This window comes from Melopsittacus undulatus, chromosome 5 (assembly GCF_012275295.1).
Source record: "Melopsittacus undulatus isolate bMelUnd1 chromosome 5, bMelUnd1.mat.Z, whole genome shotgun sequence".
Taxonomy (NCBI): Eukaryota; Metazoa; Chordata; class Aves; order Psittaciformes; family Psittaculidae; genus Melopsittacus; species Melopsittacus undulatus.
In genome coordinates, this window is record NC_047531.1 from 46,604,088 (window position 1) to 46,626,144 (window position 22,057).

Below are 22,057 nucleotides of genomic sequence, written 5' to 3' on the forward strand. Positions count from 1 at the left end.
GAGGGTTGCAAAACCAGAAAACGGATAGGATGGACAAGGTGTACATTCATGGATGTCTAAATGGGCAAACACCAGTTCCCAAGGTAAAGTGTTAGTGAAACAGACCACTGGAAATGAGAAGACATTTTGTATGGAGAGCTAGGCTAGCAGGCAATAAAGCAACAGATGGGAAATGATAAAGGCACATTAAAGCTGTTCAGTGGCAACACAGCTAACAGAGACATACAAGCCTGATTCTTAGGTATACAGGTCAACAAGGACCCACCTTCGTAACTGAACCTGTTTCTCTGCTGTTACTGTATCTGACAGCATAGAAATCCCTTCCTGAAATGCTCTAGTGCCATCCCAAATTGCACCAGCTTGTTTGTTCATTCCCAGCTCCTTAGTAGGAGGCTGTGCCAGCACTTCCATGCTCTGCATCTTGGTGTGAAATAGCACTCAGCTTTGATGCTGAGCAGCCACATGGTCCATTTGCCTCATCCCAGCCTAAAAACTTCTAATGGGAGGGAGAAATGCCTGAAAAGGTAGATATGAGATTTTGTACAAGGGACAGTAGCACTGCTGGTCAGTGCTGTGGCCAGTGATGAAATGGACGGAGATGTCTGACCAAGGGTATAACTTTTCCTGTGATGTCCCCACTTCAGGTTTAATCAGATATTACATTCTAAGCTACTCAGTCCAGCTTTGGACTTGAGTCTCTAAGGTAGGCTCAGAGCCCCAGCTGTGTCAGCTCTCTAAGGCAATGCCATGTGAAAACAAATCCCCATTATTGGGTTAAAAATAGTGGGGAAATCCCCCCGCACTCTTTTCCCTGGTCTGATGATGGCAGTAAAGAGAACTCACACAATTTCCCATTCTTGCTGCAATATTTTTCATGAAATCGAAAGCCTCTCTGCCATGCTGGCAAAATACAGTTATTTGACTACGATAAGCTGATTGCAGAGTAGATCATCCCACATCCTGTATTAGTGGAAAACATCACAACACTGCTGCCCATTCCTTCCATTGCTGAAGGGAAACCATTGCCTAATTAGCAGTGAAGACGTGGTGAATAAGCCCAGAAAACTAACCCACAAATCAGCACCTTTGCTGAAAAGAAAACCCCAATCCACTCACAAAGAATGGGGATAGCAAAGGCCACATTATGTTTTTTAGTTTTTCCTCTGCATTTGCTGATCTCATTTCAGAAAAAGCTGCTCAACATGGAAGAAAAGTGGCAAGGCAAAGGAAGACAAGCTGTTCTGGTTACACACATCCCTGCATTTAACATCTGTACTGTCTATCTGCTTTCTTGCATATTTCCGGACTACTCAGCAGTGGGAAAATATCAGCCCTGTGCTAAAGATCCTTCTAAGATTTTTTATATCAAAAAGGACAAAGATATCAAACACATTACTTCTGTCACCCCTGTATCACCCAGAACTAATTCTTTCTTACCCCTGTTTGTACAAGCATTGAGCTTCCCCATTGTCACAGTTATAAGCTGTTACCTGACCTTGCATTATGCAGACAGAATGTCATTATGAGTCCCAGCTATGGGGTACCCACTGGCTCGGATTTCACCTCAAAAGTGCTGCTCAGAGGAGCTGAACCTGAATGTAACTGAGAGGGATGGGGGAGCTAAACCTCTCCTCTTATCAGCTTCTTCACCACCTGCATCAAGACGTGGACTGCTCCATTGCCTGCAGGAGACTATAGCTGAAGAACACCCTACAGCTTCCTAGATAAGGAAGCAAAAGGCTTGCCCAGCTGCTTGTTATACATTGAGAATCTTCCCAGATGGACTTCAAAAAGACATGCTGAATACCATGTCCCTGACAGGCAATTTGCTGGTTTACATGGGCCAAGTATCCTAGTTGTATTGATGGTTATTCTGTCCCAGTGTAGATCTTCATAAGCTTTTTAATTTTTCTCTCTTCTGAGTACAAAAGAAAAACTTTGCCTCTTTGCAAATAAAATAAATATTTAGGAATCTACAGTGGGTTTTTGTCCTTTGGTGTGGGGGGAAAGAATTAACAGCTTTTCCAAATAGGTGACTATGCAAAGCTTTGCTCAATATACCTTTAGCCCACCTTCCTACTTGCTCCCCTCGAGGAACCAAACACCTAAACAGAAAGCAGAGTTGGAGGTGATTCTGCCACAAGGCCCTGAGGACCATCCTGCTGGCTCAGTACTTTTCCCCCTCCTTGTGGAAACGCTGACAGGTTTCGAGCTGACAAGCTGTTAGTACTGCATTCGCAGCCATGCTGGGTGTGAATGTGTGACACACTGCAGCAGGAAGTGCTCAACATCAGATCTGATGATAACTGGACCTTTCTTCCAGGAAGACAAGATCATGTGGTCTTGTATGTGAGTAACCCAGGTCTCGAATACTAGAAGCATAACACTCTCAGTGATACAGCACCCTTTCTCTGCTGACTCCCCAAGAGCTCCTCAGAAACATCACACGGGGAGCGGTTCCCTCCAAAGCCGATGTGAAGGCATAGCGTATGGTTCACAGAACCACAGAGATGCTATGATAGTGTCCACCAGTACCAGAGGAAAACCGAGGGGGAACACCAGTACTGTGTGGAAAATACTGAGCTAACAGCCACAAGCATAAGTCCTCTCCTTACCTTAAGGCTAGGGACAGCAATGATAGTAGTCACATCTCTCATCAACTTCTTCCCAAGATACCTTGTTCATACACAGACATTAACTCTCAGTCCTCTCACACATCCCTACTTTTTTTTTTTTACTATGGAGAAGCAGAAAGTAAAGGGTACTTGCAGTAAAGGAATTCATCTGAAGTCAGATCTGATCAAGGTTTTGGGTCCTTGGTTGATTCAAAAGCCTGCCGTGATAGATGTGGTGAGTTTGCTTAGATAGATCAGATTGAGATTCTACATTTTTTATTCTGCTGAAAATAACAGAGAAGGAGGATGTTCCTTTCCAGGAATGCTGGACACAAAAAAGTAAGATCTCTGGATAATACCCTCAGCTGCGTTCTGACCCACTGTGACAAACCCTCATAGTATAAACTTGGGAAAGTTGTATACAAATAAATATATATGTCTACAGAAGTAGCTAGTCCCCAGTTATCTGGGGAATTTTGGATCAAAGTAACTTCTAAAGAGAAACCTGGTCTCTTCAATCTCTTGGGCAGTTCTGAAAGCAGCTCTTAGTGCCATTGCGTGCCTCATTTTCCCATATGTACAGCAATGAGTCAGTTGGGCTAACGACATTGACATATTCCCAAACAAACCCTGCAGCTTTTCATCCACATTTAACATTTATCTACTAGAATCCACCACAAGGCAATGAGAGCAATGGCTTTTTGATCTTCTTGCAGTCCTGAACTAAACCTGAAATAGTGGCAGAGCTGAAAACAGCTATCCCTGCCCAGCTTCCAAACAAGCCCAAATGAGCTCTGGCACAAAAGAACTCAGCCCCAGGTCAATGCCACTGGATGGAGCTCAGTCCCAGGTCAAGAGCTGCCCATGTCCACATTCCCTCCACCCATTTATTGACAGAATAACTCTATTTGCTCTGCTCTAGCTGGATTGTGCTTCCTTTTTTGGAAACCAAAGGGGCATGTACAGAGCTGCGTGGCTGTAAGTAGAAAGTGCTGCAGGTAAGGTAGGTGAGGAGGACCTGGGGCTAGAGAAAAGCAGGTGCTGCAGGGAGGACTGAGTGGCTGTGCAACAGAGTGCAGGGAACCCAGTGCCTGGAGAGTGGCCACCAAGAAGAGCAAGAAAACAAGCCATAGACAGGTTGGGACTGAGAGACACCTGCATGACCACTGCAGTAACCGGACCCACTGCCTACTGTCATCTTCCCTCCTTCAAGCAATCTACACCTGCCAGCCAGCATCTGCTCCATCCCTGTGCTGGGGAGCACACACCATGTGCTTTGTCTCTCCCTCCAATGGGACCAAGGAGGGTAGCTAAGAAATACAGCAGTTGCTCAGCAACAACTTGTCCCCCAAGGAAGACAACGTAAGCTATCTGCACCTGCCTCCTGGGTTGTTCTCCACTCACAGCTGGAGGTGCATCTACCCTGACTTGTTCCAGGCTCAGCCTGTAGATCTTATCCCTGCCCGAGCCTCTGAAACTTCCATTTCAGAGAAGAAAAAACCCATTGTACGGGGTGCACTGACCCATCGCAGCAGGACGGTGCAGGACAAAGGTCGAGCTGAAGGGATATGGCACCACATTATTGATTGCTGAGACAACCTTGAGCTTGGGTAAATAAATGACCTCCTCTCTCCCCCCTCTCCATGTGTGTGTGAGCTGGCTTGCATAGGGGGTGTGGGCCAAGCCTCCCAGGTGGCAACAGGCTTAAAAGGTAGGTGTGCAGCTCCAGGGGAAACCCCAGGCCTACCATCAAAGCTCTTACCAAAGAGACTCTGCTGCTGCTGTTTCCTGCCTTCCTACCTTCCTGCCCTTGCCCCTCTGTCTGCGGTTCTTTGCTTGTACCTGCTGTTTCTGAAGGGATGCTGTGATAGCAGTGAAGTGCCTCTGCTCTTCCAGGCTGCCCAATTTGGTTCACTGGCAAAAAGATACTCTCCAGGGTTTGCATAGAAGGGTGACCCATGAGAAGCAAGGGAGAGCAATCTCTGCTGGGGCTATTTGTACCATATGCCTCTCTAGAAGGGTGTATTAGAGCAGTAGATATGTGGCTGATTGTCCAAGTGCTGATGTCCACCAAGCTGGGTTTAATGTTTTGAAGTGAGCTACCTGGTGCTTGCTTTCTGCAAGCATGTTTTCATGTTGCAAGGAAGCCTGGAGAGCTTGGGACTCAGTAATTGGGAAAAGCAAGGAGACTGAGGAGCCCACTCATACCTATCTTTGGAATGCTTCATATCACCCATGCAAGCTAAAATGTCCATGAGGCAAACCATATCTTCCCACATATGCAACAGGTCACTCCCATTCACTCGTACACACCACTGGGCACAAAGGGGACTCACAGACACGTAGACAGGGCAGAGGCATTTCCCATAACCTCTGTGCCCTCCCACCTGGATGCTTCACACCCCTTTCCTCTCCAGACACAGAGACACAGAAAGCCTTTGGGAGCAGCCATGCACTCAGTGATGGCAGAGGAATGGAGAAGGAAGATGTGTCAGATAACCAAGATCAGTGTGGCTCCCTGCATCAATGGCATTTAGTCTGATGCAGTCAGAAGCAGAGTGGTGGAGAGGAAGCAAAAAAACATCCTGGGGGAGACAAGTGGCAAAGGAAGACAGAAGATGTGCCCTGGCACAAGCAGAGGGTGGTAGGGGGCTGAATGTTTTCTCTCCTCACTAGCTAAACTAGCATGGGCTTACCCCGGGAAACACGGCCTGGTGGGAATGGAAAGGCTTGCATACTTTTAGAGACAGAGACCAAAATGTCACAGCAGGCAAAGTGCAACTTTTGCCTCCCAGGCTGTGGCTGTTTTGTGCAACTTCTGCACACATCTGAGATCATAGATTTTCTATTGTAGTGATTTCTAGGTCAATAAAATACCAGTTTTAAAACTATTCCCAGCCTGGGAGGACAACACCTGTGTCTCTGGAGAAATTCATTATTGTACTCATTTGTGGGTTTGGCAGAAGCAAACCCCAGGGAAAGCCTTTGAAAATTAAGAAATTACCAGGAGGCATAGACAGGACAGTGTCCTGGAAGCCTGTCTCCCATGGAATTAGGAGTTTTACTCATGTTTGCACTGAGTAAAGTCTGATGGCTGGCACACAGATCTCTTGGGGCTGTAGAGAGGAGCACAGAAATGGCAGAGCACCTCTAGAGACAGATGTGAAGGGAAGCAGAAAACTCATCCTGACCATGGAGTGCTGTGTCACTAGATGCCCCTGATGGAGGCTGAGGAACAAGAGGAAGATGCTAACTCCTTCTCAAAGGACAAGTGTGAGACTAACTCACGTGACTGCCTCCGCTACGTGCCCATTGGGATAACCTTTCTTCTGCTGGCTGGAGCTGCTGCAGCTACCTGGTATTTCCTAGGTAAAAACCCAACATGTTTTGTCCCCACACACAAGGTGGATGGGCTGTAGTCAACACAATGCCCACCCCCCAAAATGTGTTAGTAACTCTGGGTGATCTTTACAGACTTATACGCATGGGTAAACCCCTCTCTCCTACATATCAGAAGGGTAATCCAGTAGTGTTTTCTATTGACAGACTACAGACCATGGCACCTGGAGCCGGCTATCCTTCAGTATTACTGTGGCAGCCTCCAGGTCCTCAATCGCCAGTACTCTCCGGACCTTGGGAAGGTGGAGTCCAGAGCCTTCTGGTTGGAGTCAGCAAAGCTCCAGAAGATGGTGAGGCCAATTTCATGACCAGAGCTGGCCCTGAGGCAGTTCAGTGAGTAGAAGGAGGAAGGGGTCAGGTACCCTCATCCAAGTGACAGACATGATGGGTCTCTACAGCAAGAGGGATGGAACATAGGGTTGGCCATAGGTCATTTGCCACTGTAACATTGCACAATAGTTATCAGACGACATTCTCGTTACAGCTGAAGGAACTGATTCGTGCCACAGAGCTGGGTCGATATTACAACTCGAGCACAGTGTATGCCTTTGGGTGAGTAGCACCCACAGCATATTTGCTTGTTCATGTATGAAAGCTTCCAGTCAATTCTACTCTAATTTCATCAAAATCTGGCCGTGACAAACTGCTGCAGTCCCTACCATGGGCTGTAGGCAAGGCTGGGCAGCCCAGATCCAGAATGATTCCAGCATGACAGAGCTGGGGATGTTTTGATGTTTACGTTCATCTGAGGTCATCAGGATGAAAAGCCAAAACTGAGGAATTTTTCAGAGAAGCAAAAGTTCGAGAGAGGAAAAAAATAAAAAAGGGCTTAGCATTCTCAGAATCTAAGCAGATGGAAATTAACTTTTTAACTCAAGAAAGTAATTTTATGGCCTGATTCTAGGCACCAGAAGGGAGAGGCCAGAATGCACCATGGAAAAGGCATTCCAGCCAAGAAGCACAGTCCATGTGGGAATAGGGTAACAGCAGAATTGGACAGATGTGGTACTACAGCTTTGTAGATCAAGAAAGCAGGAATAACTTCCCAACTGACATATATATTGCTTTTGATTTTTTTTTTCCATGGAAAACTACTTCCCTTAACATGTCCTTCAGCTAAGGAAAGCTGCAATTTTAACAAAGCTCCATTTTCAGCTGAAGAAAGAAAAGTTTCACTCTCATTTCCTCCTCTAGCCTTTTACTGAACAAAGGTTTGCTCAGTTTTCTCTGCCATCTGGTTGAACAGAGCTTTCCCAGTCATAGTCTCCTGCAGCTTGAGCCTGCCCAGCATTAATGGCTTGTGGTAAGGTACTGAGTCATAAATCATCCACTTGTCACCACTGGGACGTGACACCATCAAGTCTTGAGCACTTCTTTTCAGCCCCTGGTCAGTAGTAACCAAAGGTCATTTCTGCCTGAAATGAGACCAGTCATTAGAAGAGTCTTGATTAATTATCACATTAATTTGACCACCTACGGTCATCACTAAAGCCAGATGGCATAAAATGGCTTCCTTCCTGAAACAACTGAGCATTAACTAGCACCATGGATGTAGCAGCTCTCCCATCCCACAGAGTGGTTCCTCTGGATCACAGCAGTGATACAGAAGGACAACACAGATAGGTCTGATTTGTGGAAAAACAGCAGGGGGTTAATCTCTGGGGTTTTCCTCTCCAGTGATTCCGGAGAGGAAGACAGAGGATATTTAACATGCTACTTCTCTGTTAGGGAGGGGGCTCTGACCTTCTTCTTCTGGTTTGTCCTCCAAATCCCTGAGAGTCAGCAGCAGGAGATGACTGCCAAGAGGGTAAACACAGTGCTCCACCAGGAGCTCTCCATCAGCTTCAACAGCTCGGGCAGCCTGTCCTACCAGACAGAGTACACGGTCAACCCAGACTCACTGGTTCTGCTGGGTAAGTATCAGCTGCTTGGCTGTGGTCTGAGCAGTCAGGAATGCTCCAAGATATATAAGGTGCTGAAAGGAGGTTAGGAGAACAGGCCAGAGACCACTCCTGAAGGGGATAAGGGAAATGTGAAGAGAACAGGAAAGATGTCAGGATCAGGAGATAGAATTACACGTGTTTCCTCCTGACAGAGAACTGAAGTTTGCTTAAAAAAACCCCAAAACCCTAAAATATTCCTCCTTTGAAGGATTAAAGATTATTAGATATACAGCTGACCATGACCAGCCAGGTAACCTTTTTTTCCTCCCATCAGCTTTGGCTTTTGTGGAGTAAGATCTTACACAGATCATGACTTTGATCAGCTTAGCTCAAAAATAGCAAGCAATTAGGTTTCCTGCTTCCTTTTGGGAGATTATTCCAGGCTATTGATTGAGAGAAGAACAAAGACAACATACCTGAGTCACCACTTGTTTTCCTCTGAGACACAGCATTGTTGCCACTTCATTTCTTGACATATAATATTAAGGATTGGTTTTTTTTTTGCCCACAGTGAAGATCACAGCCTCTTAAAAAAGCTACCCTTACAGAGGTTCTTTAAAATAACTGTTAAATAAACGACTAAGGATGTGTCTATATTCAATGCATCCAAGCCCAATGGAATTTGTATTTGGTCTTTCTAATGAGACTTCTCAGCTTTATCTGATTTCTCTTAGAAAGCCCCAAACCTCACAGGTTTTAAAATACATTGGTTTTCCTTTCTCCTCTTGGGACTCTCATTTCCAAGTTTCTTCTTGATTTCCAAGTTTTTTTCCCCTATACATTTTATCTCATATTTTTCTAAGATGAATCTTATTTTAAATATCCCACTCTCATTTTCTGTAACTTTTCCCTCCATATCTCAATTGTTTTATCTTGGGGGTAATTTTTTGGTGTCCCCAAAGAAAATTTTATTTCCTCAAGATTACTCTAACTCTCTCATCATGTCAAGATCTTATTCTGGAGACACATGAGGGCATGTCCTCCACACTTACCATTAGTCACTTACTTCTACTTATGTGTTTCCAGCATACCAGACCTTATGCTCAACCAATTTAAATTAACTTTCTTAAGAAAGATATCATATTATGCTAAATGCTTCCAAGTCAGCCCATCTAGCATTTTCCTTCTATCTATTCACTTCATAATGTAGCTAATAAACAAAGAAAAATGATGGTGCCATTCTTTAAGCTGTTCCCATTTCCCTCTTATTTGCATCTGTTTCACTGTTTCATTCATTCCAGCAGACCACTCTTCTTTCTGTTTTTGTATTTACACACCAGTTGTAGCTTCTCCAGCTCCTTTTGCCTTGTCTAGTCCTTACCATCACCCTCTCAGAAACACAGTCCAGCAACTAAGGCAAAAACCAGAAACTTCTTATACTGCTGGGACAGGGTGACCTCAAGCCAGTGACTTAACCTCTGGCTTCATTTGCTCTGAAAAATTGGAGTGAAAAAATGGCTAGCTAATAGCAATTAGCACTCCATTGCTTTCTGACAGACTCATTTGCTGACCTGCTTAAATGTTGAGACACAGAGCTGCAAACCATTGACTAGCACAGGAACCTTTCCAATGTTTCATTTTTACTAACACCTCCACTAGCCCCAGGACGCTGCCTTCCCCTTTCTCCCAGAGTTTCAGGGCTACCTTCTCCTTATAGGAACTCGGTCTTATTACCTTCAGATGAAAGAGTACTTAATATCAATTCAGTTTACGTCCTTCCCTACAGCACAGGCATTTCTCTAGGAGCCTGCCTTATGCCGGCAGGATCGTCTTTTCCAACACATCTGGTTTTGCTATGACAAATCTGCTTAGATCTCCCCACAGAATTGCGAGCTTTGCTTAGGAACTACAAAAGACCAAAGCCCTGACCTAGGCAAACCCCCAACAGCAATTCTCACACCCAACTGACCTCATTGTGCCTTTTATTTTGGCAATTATTCTCAGTAGCACCTGATCTCTGGTGGCTTCCAGTTCAGCTGGAAGCCTGGAGCAAAGCCCAGCTCTCCTTAAAATGTTGTCCACCCTGTGACTTTGTTTTGCATTGATCTGTAGTCCTTGCTGGCAGCTTTCTCTGCATCCCCCTTCTCCAGAGGTGGATTCTGTAGGGATGTTGAGTAGCTCATCAACTGGTGGTCACCAAATGAGACCTCCTTCCCCACCCTCAGTAACTCACACACTTTTTAGTGAGGGTTATTAAAACTGGGAGAGCAGGGGAGGGGAGGGAAGATGGTGAAGGCTCTGGGAAGTGGGGTTGTTCCCTGTGGTGTGGTTGGCAGAGGAGCAGGGTGGCTCCCTGTAGCAATGCCCAGGGCATGCTTCTCCATGCTCCTGGGCAGGTGAAGAGGTCCTGGAATAGCACAGAAAAATGGGCAAGGAAGAATGGTAGAGAAGCCCATGGTAGGCTGGAAAGTATGGACTTAGGCTGTTGGGTTTTGGGCAGAGGCCAGAGAGATTTCTCAGAGAGATGGATTGGGTAAGGCATGGCTGGAACAGGTTCCTGAGAGCAGATGGAGAAGTACCTGGAGGATGGCCCGTACTGAAGTTGTGAGCAAGCCATTTACACAAGAAGGAAGGGAGTCATCACCTGCCATGCTAGTATTCAGATGCTACCAGATTTATCTTTTTGTTTATCTTCCTTTATATATTTTCTTTCTAACAGAATCCAGTGTGAAAGACATAGTTGTGCTGAAATCCACTCTGGGTAGGCTATCTTTTCCTTTGCTTTTGAGTTTGTGACTTTATGGGAGGGACTTTTGCAGGGCACAGAAAGCTTCTTGGCTTCTGGAGTTGTAAATCCTGGGAGCAGGAGATGAGAATAGTAGCAAGGGAGCACGAATGCTGTTGCTTGTCTGGATCCAAACTACATGAAGCAGCTACATGCTGGGTGGCTTTGAGCATCTTAACACCTCTGCCCCAGTAGCACACTGTGCAAGGATACCAGCTCCCAGCTGCAGTGCAGCCACCTTAGTCTTATCCTAACGAATCCTAATGAATGAGTCCTAATGAATCCCATCAGATTGCTTGTGGTACTGGTACAACAGCGCTAATCCCAGACCCCATGGAATTCTGCTGAGTAGGGATTCTCCTGCGTGGCTCTGCCTTGGAAGTGTTGTCAGTCATTTAGGGGTCTGTTGCCTTAGCAATGTTTGAAGATGCTTTCAGTAATTTCAGGCAGTGTTGTAAGTGCTGTGTCTGGGAGCTTGCATCAGATATACTGTTAGAAACTCATTTTTAGAGATTATTCAAATTTAGAGACTATTCAAAAATCCTGATATGGAAGCCTGGTGAAACTGGGAAACCAGACGAGAAGGTTGTAAAGCAGTGGAGAATATGGGGGTGAGAGGAGAAAGAGGGGAAGAAGAAAATAGAGCTAGTAGGCAATAACCGCTCTGTGCTGATATTTAAAACCTGCAGTAGTACTAGCTTAACCAAGGAAGAGGGGTCAGTTTTCTAGAGAGAAACTGGGGCAACAGTAAAAAGGGACCGTTGCCATCACAACATATGTAAAAGTGAACTGAAATCACTGGGATGAGTCAGCCTTACCCTGAAATAGGGCTCATTCACATTGATCTCCCAAGAGACAATACCATATCTTAATTTCCCTTACAACCACCACCAAGCCCCGCTTTGCCTCCACTTACATCACCTTGCGGTTTCAATCCCTCTGTCTTTCCTCTGGGTTCAGGTTGCTACAGGTACAGCTATGTCCAGGAGGATGATGTCCTAAGGCTGGAGGGCCCTGACTACCTGGCTTCCAGTTGCCTTTGGCACCTCCATAGCCTCAAGGGCTACATGATCAAGCTGCGCCTGGAGTGGACTCTGACAGACTGCAGGGACCGCTTGGCTATGTACAACACAGCCGGGCCCCTGGAGAAACACCTCATCACCTCGTAGGTAGCTCCTGAGCAGGGCAAGCATGCTGGGGAAGCCGGGCGGGATGGTGCGACACACCACAGCAGGGGAAGGTGTTAGACTGCATCAGAGGAAATTCTCTTTGATGTCGAACCTACCTCATGCTGATGAGCCAAAGTCACTGATGTGGGATATCACAGAGCCAGCCATGCAGTCTGAGAGACTACAACAGTACGAGCTGTCTCTCTGCTGGCCTGTTGTTTGATTCAGTGCCTCACAGCAGGCATGTGCTGTGGATAACACAGACATCCATTGTCTCTTTCTCGTTCTTGTTTATTTCTTGCTTTTCTCCTAACCTTGTACCTCTTTTCCCTAAGGATCTATGGCTGCAGCCGGCAGGAGCCCATTGTGGAAGTCCTTTCATCTGGTCCTGTCATGTCTGTCGTGTGGAAGAAAGCCATGTACAGCTACTATGACCCTTTCATCCTCTCAGCACAGGCAGTGCCCCTCAAAGGTGAGGAAGGCTGGAGGAGGGAGACCATAGGTACAGAAAGGACACAGGTTAATTCCTGCATCACAGCTCCTAGAGGTGCTCCATCCTCATTAGGATCAAAACTCACTCTATATTGCAAGGGTAAAACTGGTCAGTAAAAAAGGTTTGATGTTATTCCCTCACCTGTATTCACACTTTTACATTTTGCTCAAGTCTTCACAGTCCAAGGTCTAGCAAGCAGAGCCCAAGTGATTGTGATACAAGAAGGCCAAGTTCTCAAGCATGGACAAACCAGATACAGCCTGGGCATCACATCCACATGCACTTGCAGATAAATATCAATTCAATATGAGTCTAAAGGAGTAATTTACATTACTATTACTCTCTTTGAACAGGAGACAGGGGTTAAAGGTCTTGCCAGGTACAAATGGCCCCTTGCAGAGGGATTGAAGTGAAAGATCCCAGTCACCTTTAGCATCAAGCCTTAGAGTCCTTTTTCTCCTACAGAGGGCATCCCCAGGCTGAGATTGAGCTGACATGTAGCAGGGCTTTGCATGTCTGTATTTACAGCCTGTGAAGTGAACATAACCCTGTGGGAGAGCCTGGAGCTGCAGGGGAAGATCAGCACCCCACACTACCCCAGTTACTACTCACCCAACACACAGTGTACCTGGCACATGACGGTAAGAGCCAGCTCCCACCAGAGCATCCATCCCACCTCTGAAACCCATGCCCCCATTCAGGGGGATAAAGGGTACAGCTGGTGCTCTTAGTCAGATCTCCTTGAGAAGCAAGCAGAGGGTGGTACCCTGCCCAGCCTCCATGTAATGTGTGTTTCTGAAGGCAAAGGAGTCTAATATTGGCACAACCAGCAGAGCTACCCTGGGCTGCTGCACAGCCCCAGTTTAGAGGGTGCTGCCTTCTGGCCTGCACTGTGGGCTTTGACAGCTTTCCCCTTCACATCCACCCTGCTCATTTCTGTCCTATGGAGTGAGCTGCAGCACTCACAGGAGCCATCAAGAATCTGCTCTGGACCCCTTGCCTGCAGGTCCCATCCCTCGACTATGGGGTCACCTTGTGGTTCGATGCCTACTCGCTCAGCAGACAGAAGCACGAGCTGCCCTGTACCCAAGGCCAGTGGATAATTCAGAACAGAAGGTGTGTCTTGGGGTCCTTGTTTAATCCACCTGGGATTAAACCTCTGCAGGTTCCCTGCTCACTTCAGCCACCAGGTCTGAGGAAGGCCAGGCTATTGCCACACTCATTGTTCATGCTGGTGCCTCTTGCTTTTCTAGCTCTTTTTCAGCCTCTCTCATTCACAAGCTCCCCAATGAGCACATTTCTTGCAGAATTCCTTCAAGTTACCAGCCTGTCTTCTCTGACCTGCTGCTTGCATCAGGCTCTCTAGTTTTCTCCCATGTGTAACCTTGGTGTCCTCCCACATCTCCTGTGTTTGCAAATCTGCCTGTCACCACCTCTGCAATGTTATCTGTGTGCCATTGCCTTCCACCCACCTCTGTACAGACCTTCTGCCTAGCTCCATATCCTCCCGCTTTGACTGCAGCTGCTTTTCCCTACAGGACTTCCCAAAATTAGCACTCATACATAGATGGGGGTTCTGCCACCACCAAGGGCTGCTGCATTCCCATCTCCCCAAAGCGGGCTTGGAGATGGATGGACCCATGGCTTTTGTTTTTCCTCCTACATACTGCAAAATTGCCGCTTTTTCCCTCCGAAACTTGCCCCAGCCTGTCTCATTAATTTCCTCTGCATTCCTTCTGTGGAGGTAACTTCTTTTCCTCTCAAGTGTCTTACCCAGAAGCAATGTTCATCTGCTTTAGGATTTCCACTTTTTCTCTCCCTGCCTTCCTCTCTTAAACTGTCAGCACCACAGTCACAATGACGTGGCTTTTTCAGTAAGATAAATGCAAGGAATTAATTGCTTTCTGTGGTCTGAATTCAGCTTGGAAAGTGGGAAATGTCCAAAGACAGGGTTGCTCTGAACTCTGGATCTCATGCCATAATTGAAGGCATTTTCCCCATACCCAGTCTGTGAGGCCCCCTTCCCACCCCAGCCCCACTGAGCCTACTTGGTTGTCTTCTTCCTCTCTGCCCGAAGCATCCTGCTTGTGTTTGCTCCCCAGGTTGTGTGGACTGAGGACCCTGCAAGCCTACGCTGAGCGGATCTCAGTCACATCCTCTGCTGATATCACCATCACCTTCACCTCACAGATCTCCTTAACCGGCCCCGGCGTACAGGCAGCTTACAGCCTGTACAACCAATCTGACCGTAAGTTCAGGCTCCTGCTGCTCCTCAGTGGGATGGTGGCTGCCAGCTGCCCCTGTGCACTTGGTTTGTGTTAGGATAAACACCAGGCACATCCCATGAGACCTAGATGCCATCAGCACTTCATGCACGTGCTCACAAATGTGCACACACTCATCTCCCAAAGAGAAGAGGCATTTATGTGCAAAAGCTTTTTCTGCACATGTGGCCCTGCCTCATGCTGCAGAGCATCCATGTGCCAAAAACCAAGGTCAGAGAGCTGACTACAGCCTCACTCCAGTGCCCACATCATGGACTGGCCTTGGGAATTCAGTGAGAGACCAGCTTGAAGTGGCTTTTATTTCTGTTATAAAAGCTCTTACAGAGAGCTGTTTCCCGCTCACCTGGGAATCTGCACAAGTGAGAGACAAATAAAACCACGCACAAATACACGTACGTGTATGTGCAAATGCACATCCACAGTCTGTCTTTCCAAGGTTTCTCCATCTCCCTCCTAAAGGGTGCCTGTAACACATACCAGCACCTGAATATGCACACCTGCAACATGTCTAACACAAACCAAGTTTTAATAACAATCCCAAAGGACTTGTTTCAGCTTTCCCACCAATGTTCAGGAGTCAGAGGTACAGCGCCCCAAGAGGGTGGCTGTCCTGGCTCTTGCCCATTGGTATACCGGGAAGCAGGGACAGGGCCCTCCCTCTCCTGGTGTACAGCGTGGTTCTGTTTGCCCTTGTTCAGAGCAGATGATGTGATACACCTGTGGTCAGGGGGTGTGCAGACCCATTTGCAAGCCACAGCGCTCTGCAGCAAGGAAGTTTCCAGTCACTGAGGACTAACTACTCTCTGGCGGTTTCACAGCCTGTCCCGGGGAGTTCCTGTGTTCTGTGAATGGTCTGTGTGTCCCAGCCTGTGACGGGATCAAAGATTGCCCCAATGGGCTGGATGAGAGAAACTGTGGTGAGTGATTTCTTCTCCTCAGTGGTCCCTGCTCTCAGCAGAACACAGCCCCTTGCTGCTCCAATGGCAGACAGAGATGGGGAGGATTCATTTAATCTCAGTACAGCCTTGAACCTCCCCTCCAGGAGCTTAAACCTTTGCATCCTTAAAACCCTCAACCCACTGCTGTATGGCTTCAGCCTGCTCAGGAAGGAACAGCAACACCTCTTGCTCCTGTGTACAGCACAGTCTTCCTGGGAGAAATCCCTAGTGTCCATGCACTAAGTGTTCCAATCAACCCGAAAGAAGTGGAGGCTGTCCCTCACCTTGTCGTGCTCATCCCCTCTTCCCCAGCCCCGACAACCAACTTCAGCCCTGGCCGACAGCCCCCTCTGCTGTCACAGAACTCAGCATCCCCCTTCCAGCCCTCCCATCCTGCCCACATCTCCCCCAGCCCACTCACTGCCCTGCTCTCTCCCCTTTCCCCCCCCCAACCACTAGATCTGTACAGATCCTCACCCGTATATTGCACCCCAGGTTGGGAGCATCTAAGTCCTTAATCAGCCATCAGTTCTTCATGCCAATAGCAGTTAGTAGTGATACAGACACGATTCCTGGCATCCCAGGACTCTTGCAAAGCCCCAGTCTCACAGGAACAGCTATTCAGGCTCATGCATGGCACCTAATTCATCTATTCTCCCATCCCTGGTGTAAGTGGGGGGTTCATCACACTGCTACTACCACTTCGTTTTCATTAGCTGTCCCCTACAGCTGTTTTTCTCAGCTTGGAAGATCCCTGAACCACTGGAGACAGTGGCCAATTATGACAGGTTCAGAGGAAAATATCGAAACATCTAAAGTGAAAGGAAGGAGAAATCTTTCTCACTGAAATTTTCATTCAGCACTGGAAATCTGAGAGCTCTCACAGGAACACTGAGGTTGGGTGGTCCTGCTGACAATGCACCCTGTCCCATCATCTAGCTGTCAGGGCTTTCTTGCTTCCCTCATGCAGACACAGATACATATACACCCTTATGAATATCTAATCCTTCTTGGATCTTGACCCCAGGCATTTCTTGTGTTATTCAGTTCCAAGTTCAGACCAAGACTGAAGAAAAATGTATTTGTTTCTCAGTGCTTTCAAACATCCTTTCATATTTTAAAAAGAAAATAGAAACATCATGATTTCCTTCCTTTCTTACACTCCTGCCACTGTTGCATCTGTTTACTCACTCCATGTCTGTATGGAAATGTCTCTGTCTTTAAAATCAGTCTTCATGTTGTCTCAGATCTTCATTCACCTTTCATCATTAGAAGCCTCATGCTAATTACTGAAGAAATTATAGTCACTGCAATGAGAAAATGCCCTGGAGGTCCTGGCCCATCATATTTGGTGTTGAATAGAGATGCGCACTAACACTTAGCAAGTTCCTGCTATAGAAATCTATAACCAGAAGTCAGTCTGTCATGGATGGGCACCTGAAGACCACCTCCATCCATGCTGTTGGAGCTCATGGGCATTGAGAACTGTTGTTGTTTAGGACTCACCTACCGGAGACTGAGAGGAGCAGCAGGTCTGCAGGGGAAGCAGAGGGTGACAGCAAGGCAGGAGGAACAGTGAGCTCATCGCACAGGATGCAGTCATACAGAACCTGAGAAAGGCGAGTGGACCAGGTCTGGTGATGGCCACCTGGGGTCAACCAAGAGTCTGATGACCTCAAGGCAAGTCCATAGTGATGAGGCAGGTCTGAGGACAAGCCAAGAACTCAAGGAGAGTTAAGTCAGCACCAGCAACGTGTAAGACAGGGTGCAGGCATACCTGCAACATAGATCAGGCAAAGACCACACAGCTGCAACTATACCAGAGCTGGTCTTAATCACACCTTATGTATGAGGTGGGGAAAGAGGTTGCAGGGCCTACTGGTGGATGTAGGACCCTAACCTCATACATGACACCTTCTCTTGCATGGCTAATTCCGAGATGCTTCCCTTCCTTCCCTTGCAGTGTGCCCTGCAAAGTTCCAGTGCCACGAAGACAGCTCTTGCATCGAGTTCAGCAAGGTCTGCAACCTGCAGATGGACTGCACCAACGGGAGCGATGAGGAGCAGTGCAGTGAAGGTAGGGAGGGGACAAATACCTTCCCCTGTGCTCAATCCAGGACTGTCAGTAATGTACCTCCCTCTTGTGAGGTAAAGGCACCAGCAGCGGGTTAACGTGCCCTACCTGATCACTATGTTTGCTCTGATTGTAGCTGACCAAGCTTCTTCAGGACACCCCTTGTCATCATTTTTGGAGTTCCCCAAAGCTCTCTGTTGCCTTCCTCCCCCCCTCCCCCAAAGGACTTTAGGCTGTGCCTACATCCTGCTGCCCTCTCTCTTTGCAGGGGTCCCCTGCGGTCCCTTCACCTACCGCTGTGAGGATGGGACCTGTGTGAAGAAACCCAACCCCGTGTGTGACACCACTGCAGACTGCAAGGACCTGTCCGATGAGAAGAGCTGTGGTGAGGAAATGATCAGTCATACATGTGCCAGACAGGTTTAGGATGCCACAGAGCCCCTTTTTCCACACCACAGTCAGCACCCACCCTCCCTTTTTCCACTACCTTCTCCCTACCCCGGCCCCATGGCAACAGTGCCAGTTCTCCACCCTGCAATGGAAGCAACAAAGAGCCAGCTCTCCATGCTGAGCTGTGAGCAGGCGTTTTCTCTTTGGACAGCAGCTCCCCATCTCCTTCAGGCAGAGGCAGCAGGCCAGATAGATGTGTCTCACACGCCAGGTCCTGCCCACAGGCTGCCTGTTGGACCACAGTGCTGGCTTATGTGAAGTAATGCTATTCTACAAGGCTCCAGCCAGGGAAATCACCTGTGACTGCATGGTCACTGGCAGGAAGAGAGCTTATGTTTTCATTTCCCTGCTTGTTTTATCCAGACCTTTGGTGGGAGGTGAGGGGGAATGACTGTGAGGGCTCCCCAGCAGCACAGCAGGTAGCACAGACATCCCTAGGCTGAGGCTGTGCAGGCAGAGTTCTCCTTGGACTTGTCCTGCACAGTACATAAAGCATCTGCTTGCTGGGCAAAGCAAGGGATTAGAGGTCAAATAAGCAGGATTTAAGTCAGAAAGGAAGGGCAGGCACAGTATATCATGTCCCCTTCCTCCCCTGAAGTACCTGCTGCATCTGCTCTTCCCCAGACTGTGGGCTCCAAGCCCCTCTCAGCAGGATCGTGGGGGGTGAGAATTCTGTGGAAGGGGAATGGCCATGGCAGGCCAGCCTGCAAGTTCGGGGGCGCCACATCTGCGGGGGAACACTTGTTGCTGATCGCTGGGTGGTCTCAGCCGCGCACTGCTTCCAGGATGAGAGGTAAATGGAGAGGGGAGGGTGCCGGGAGGGAGAAGGGCTTGCATTGCTTTCCATGTCATACGTGATGGGAGGATCCTCCTGGCTTGGAGCTGGAGAAAGTGGTATGAACACACACACTGGCGTTTGGGTGTGCGTGCAGGGAAAAAGGGGCAGTGCTGGATTCACAGAGCAGCTTTGGGAGGGAAATGGTAGTGTAAGACACTTCACAGTTCCACCTTTGCTTTGGCTCTGGCTTGTCCCCATGCTATCACAACTTAGCATGTGCTAGGATGGGTCTGGGATGGCATTACCTGTAGAGGATGCTGTTTGGGTCCCATGCCGTTACCTTCAGTATGGTGACACCAGCCTTGGTAGGCCTGGGGCTGTGTTGCAGTTGCACTTCTCACCTCACCCTCCTCCTGCCGTGCTCCTACCTGTGTCCTACAACCCTTCAAGGAAACCCATCAGCACTGGGAGCAGGGCTTTCGAATGGCCCATGCAGGCTGAATTGGCCAGTTTGGAGTGTCCCAATGCAGGACGGATGGGAGCTAGCACAGCCCTGTTAGATAGTTATACTGTTCTCCAAGTATCATCTTGTTAGGCTGTTCCTGGCTGTAGCCCCTGTTCCTGTAAAGGGATGTCATGCCTTTTAATACCCTCACTCCTGAGCTGCTTTTCTCACTTCACTCCCTCTTAGAAATCTCTGAGAGCTTGCTCCCCTTCTCCATCTCTCCTTCTCCTTGCAGCTTTGCTTCACCCACTCAGCTCTTGCTCTCTTCCCTATCACAGTCACTTGCACATGACCAGCCCCACATGCTTGCCTAACCTATATAAACATTTTAGCCTGCTTTGTGAAGGAAAATAAGCAGATGTCAAGTTTCCCATGTGTATGAGCATCTGCCCAAAGTTGCCCCACTGTATGGGCATGCCGAGGCATCAAAAAATATCCCACCTAGTTTCTTCATATCAGTAGCCAAACAAAAAAGAGGCCCCTCTGAGAACAAGTTAATCCATATCAGATACTCCTCAAAACAGAAGTCATCAGGTTCTGCCCATCCTTCTCTGTCCCTGTGATGAGTTAACTTCTCTGCTGCATCCCACAGGCTGGCCTCTGCCTCCATTTGGACAGTTTACCTGGGAAAATACTTGCAAAATGCCACCAGCCACACTGAGGTGTCCTTCAAGGTGATCCGCCTCTTCCTCCACCCTTACTATGAGGAGGACAGCCATGATTATGATGTGGCCCTGCTCCAGCTGGACCATCCTGTGATCATCTCATCCTTAATCCAACCCATCTGCTTGCCTGCTCCTTCTCACCTCTTTGAGCCTGGCCTTCACTGCTGGATCACTGGCTGGGGAGCCCTCAAGGAAGGCGGTAGGTGCAAGGTCTTTGCTGGTGGCCTGCTGTAGCAGAGCCAAGGCAGAAACATAGGTTCAGATGTGGGGTAGGCAGAATAGACTTCTGTTTACCCCAAAGCACTATGCCTCCTTCACCCCCTTTGATTTTGGGTCACAGGTTGGCTAAAGTTACCTACTGAGTACCTTGAAACCTCATTCAGAGAGGACAGCATGGGGACAGCATGCGTTCTTTAATCCAAAGACTAGAATGGTCTTCCAGGAATTAGGGGTCTGTGTAGTGCCTATTCAGCCATGATCACAGCAGGGAGCAGCCCCAGTCTCTAAGCCCAACCCCATGTTTACATAGACATTTGCTTACAGCAGCCTTTTGCCCATGTCAAAGACCATTGAACCTGGATCCCCTCAGCCACATCTATACTATTAAATTCAGTGGGAGTAGTGCAGTGCCCTACTGAAAGTTAGACTGTGATGACAGTGAAAAGCAGAATAGAAGTGGCAGCTTTCAGCATGCAGTGGGATGGGCATGGGCTGGGGATCACCGTAAATGGTGGGAAGCTCCACCATTGCTCACATGCAGTACTTTTGGTGCTGTACCTCTCAGGGCACATCAGTAATGTTCTGCAGAAGGTGGACGTGCAGCTCATCCAGCAGGACATCTGCAGCGAGGCCTATCACTACATGATTTCACCGAGGATGCTGTGTGCTGGGTACCACAAAGGCAACAAAGATGCCTGCCAGGTGACAGAGGAAGTGTGGGATCAGGGTTGACTACCGGAGGTGGGGTGTGTTCCAAGTCTCCCAGACGCACACCATAGCCTGATATAAGGGTAAAAAGACTGTAAAATGCCTGACTCTCCTAACATTTCCTCTGACCTAAGTGTCCAGCAATAGTTCTTGGGACCACTTCTTCCTAGCATCTTTACCTTAGACAAGATCCAATTACACTTAAAGAGTGGAGGGAGAATGGGCTGAAATAAGAAAAGGAGAAGTTTACCTCACACTTCCAGGTCATGTGTTTACATCAGTCTTTTACATCCTCAGCCTCTCTAGCACTTGTTACACACATTGACCTGTATGTTCTTTCATTACTATCAAGTGCAAGGAATTCCTCTGTCTCCCACCCTGCAGGTGTCCAGTCAAATTCCACTAGCTTCCTTCCTCTCCATGTGTTTGGAAATGCCAAACAGCAGCAAGAAACAATGGATCACCATTACCCCATTTTCTTTTCCATTTCTCTAGGGTGATTCTGGAGGTCCGCTGGCCTGCAAGGAACCCAGTGGCAGGTGGTTTCTGGCTGGTTTGGTCAGCTGGGGAATGGGATGCGCACGTCCAAATCACTATGGAGTCTACACCAGGATCACCCAAGTGCTGTCCTGGATGAACCAAACTATGAGCTGAGAAAAGTGCATTTCTGCCTTCTCCCCATGAGACCTACATACACATGGCACTCATTCCTGATCTTCCTCACTTGCCTCTCAGAGAAGGAGAGTTTCTATGTAGGATATTGTCAGACCCAGGATGGTGCCATGGGAGTTGTGGAGAAAAGCAGGCAAACCTTCTCCTCTCAGTGCTTCTTTCCAGGGAGCATCCCAAGGTGTTTTTAGGCCATCCATCCAAAAGAGCTGGGGGGAAAGGGGGGGAGGGGGGAGGTTGGAGACACAACAGACAGCAGCAGGCCCAACTTGATGGAATAAGGGGAGCTGAACTTTCCATGAACCATGTGATCCAGCTGCAATCTTATTCTGCAACATTTGCTGAAAGAAAAATGTGACTGATGTAGTTAGAGATTCCAGTAACTGTGAAATCAATCTGCCTCCCTCTTCCTTCCTGCTGCT

The 22,057-nt window shown here is 47.9% G+C and overlaps 1 protein-coding gene across 1 annotated transcript; it reads left to right on the forward strand.

Moving 5' to 3' along the window:
* Positions 1-5,818: 5,818 nt before the first annotated feature.
* TMPRSS6 (transmembrane serine protease 6) lies at positions 5,819-21,620 on the forward strand. The gene is made up of 17 exons (XM_005150379.3): positions 5,819-5,984; positions 6,162-6,304; positions 6,499-6,566; positions 7,743-7,927; positions 10,617-10,658; positions 11,643-11,847; positions 12,187-12,323; positions 12,873-12,985; positions 13,351-13,460; positions 14,447-14,592; positions 15,448-15,546; positions 17,531-17,644; positions 17,910-18,026; positions 18,716-18,884; positions 19,967-20,238; positions 20,824-20,960; positions 21,462-21,620. Exons 1-17 carry the CDS (start codon positions 5,828-5,830, stop codon positions 21,618-21,620), a joined length of 2,373 nt encoding a protein of 790 aa, XP_005150436.1. The 5' UTR covers positions 5,819-5,827.
* The last annotated feature ends 437 nt before the right edge of the window (positions 21,621-22,057 follow it).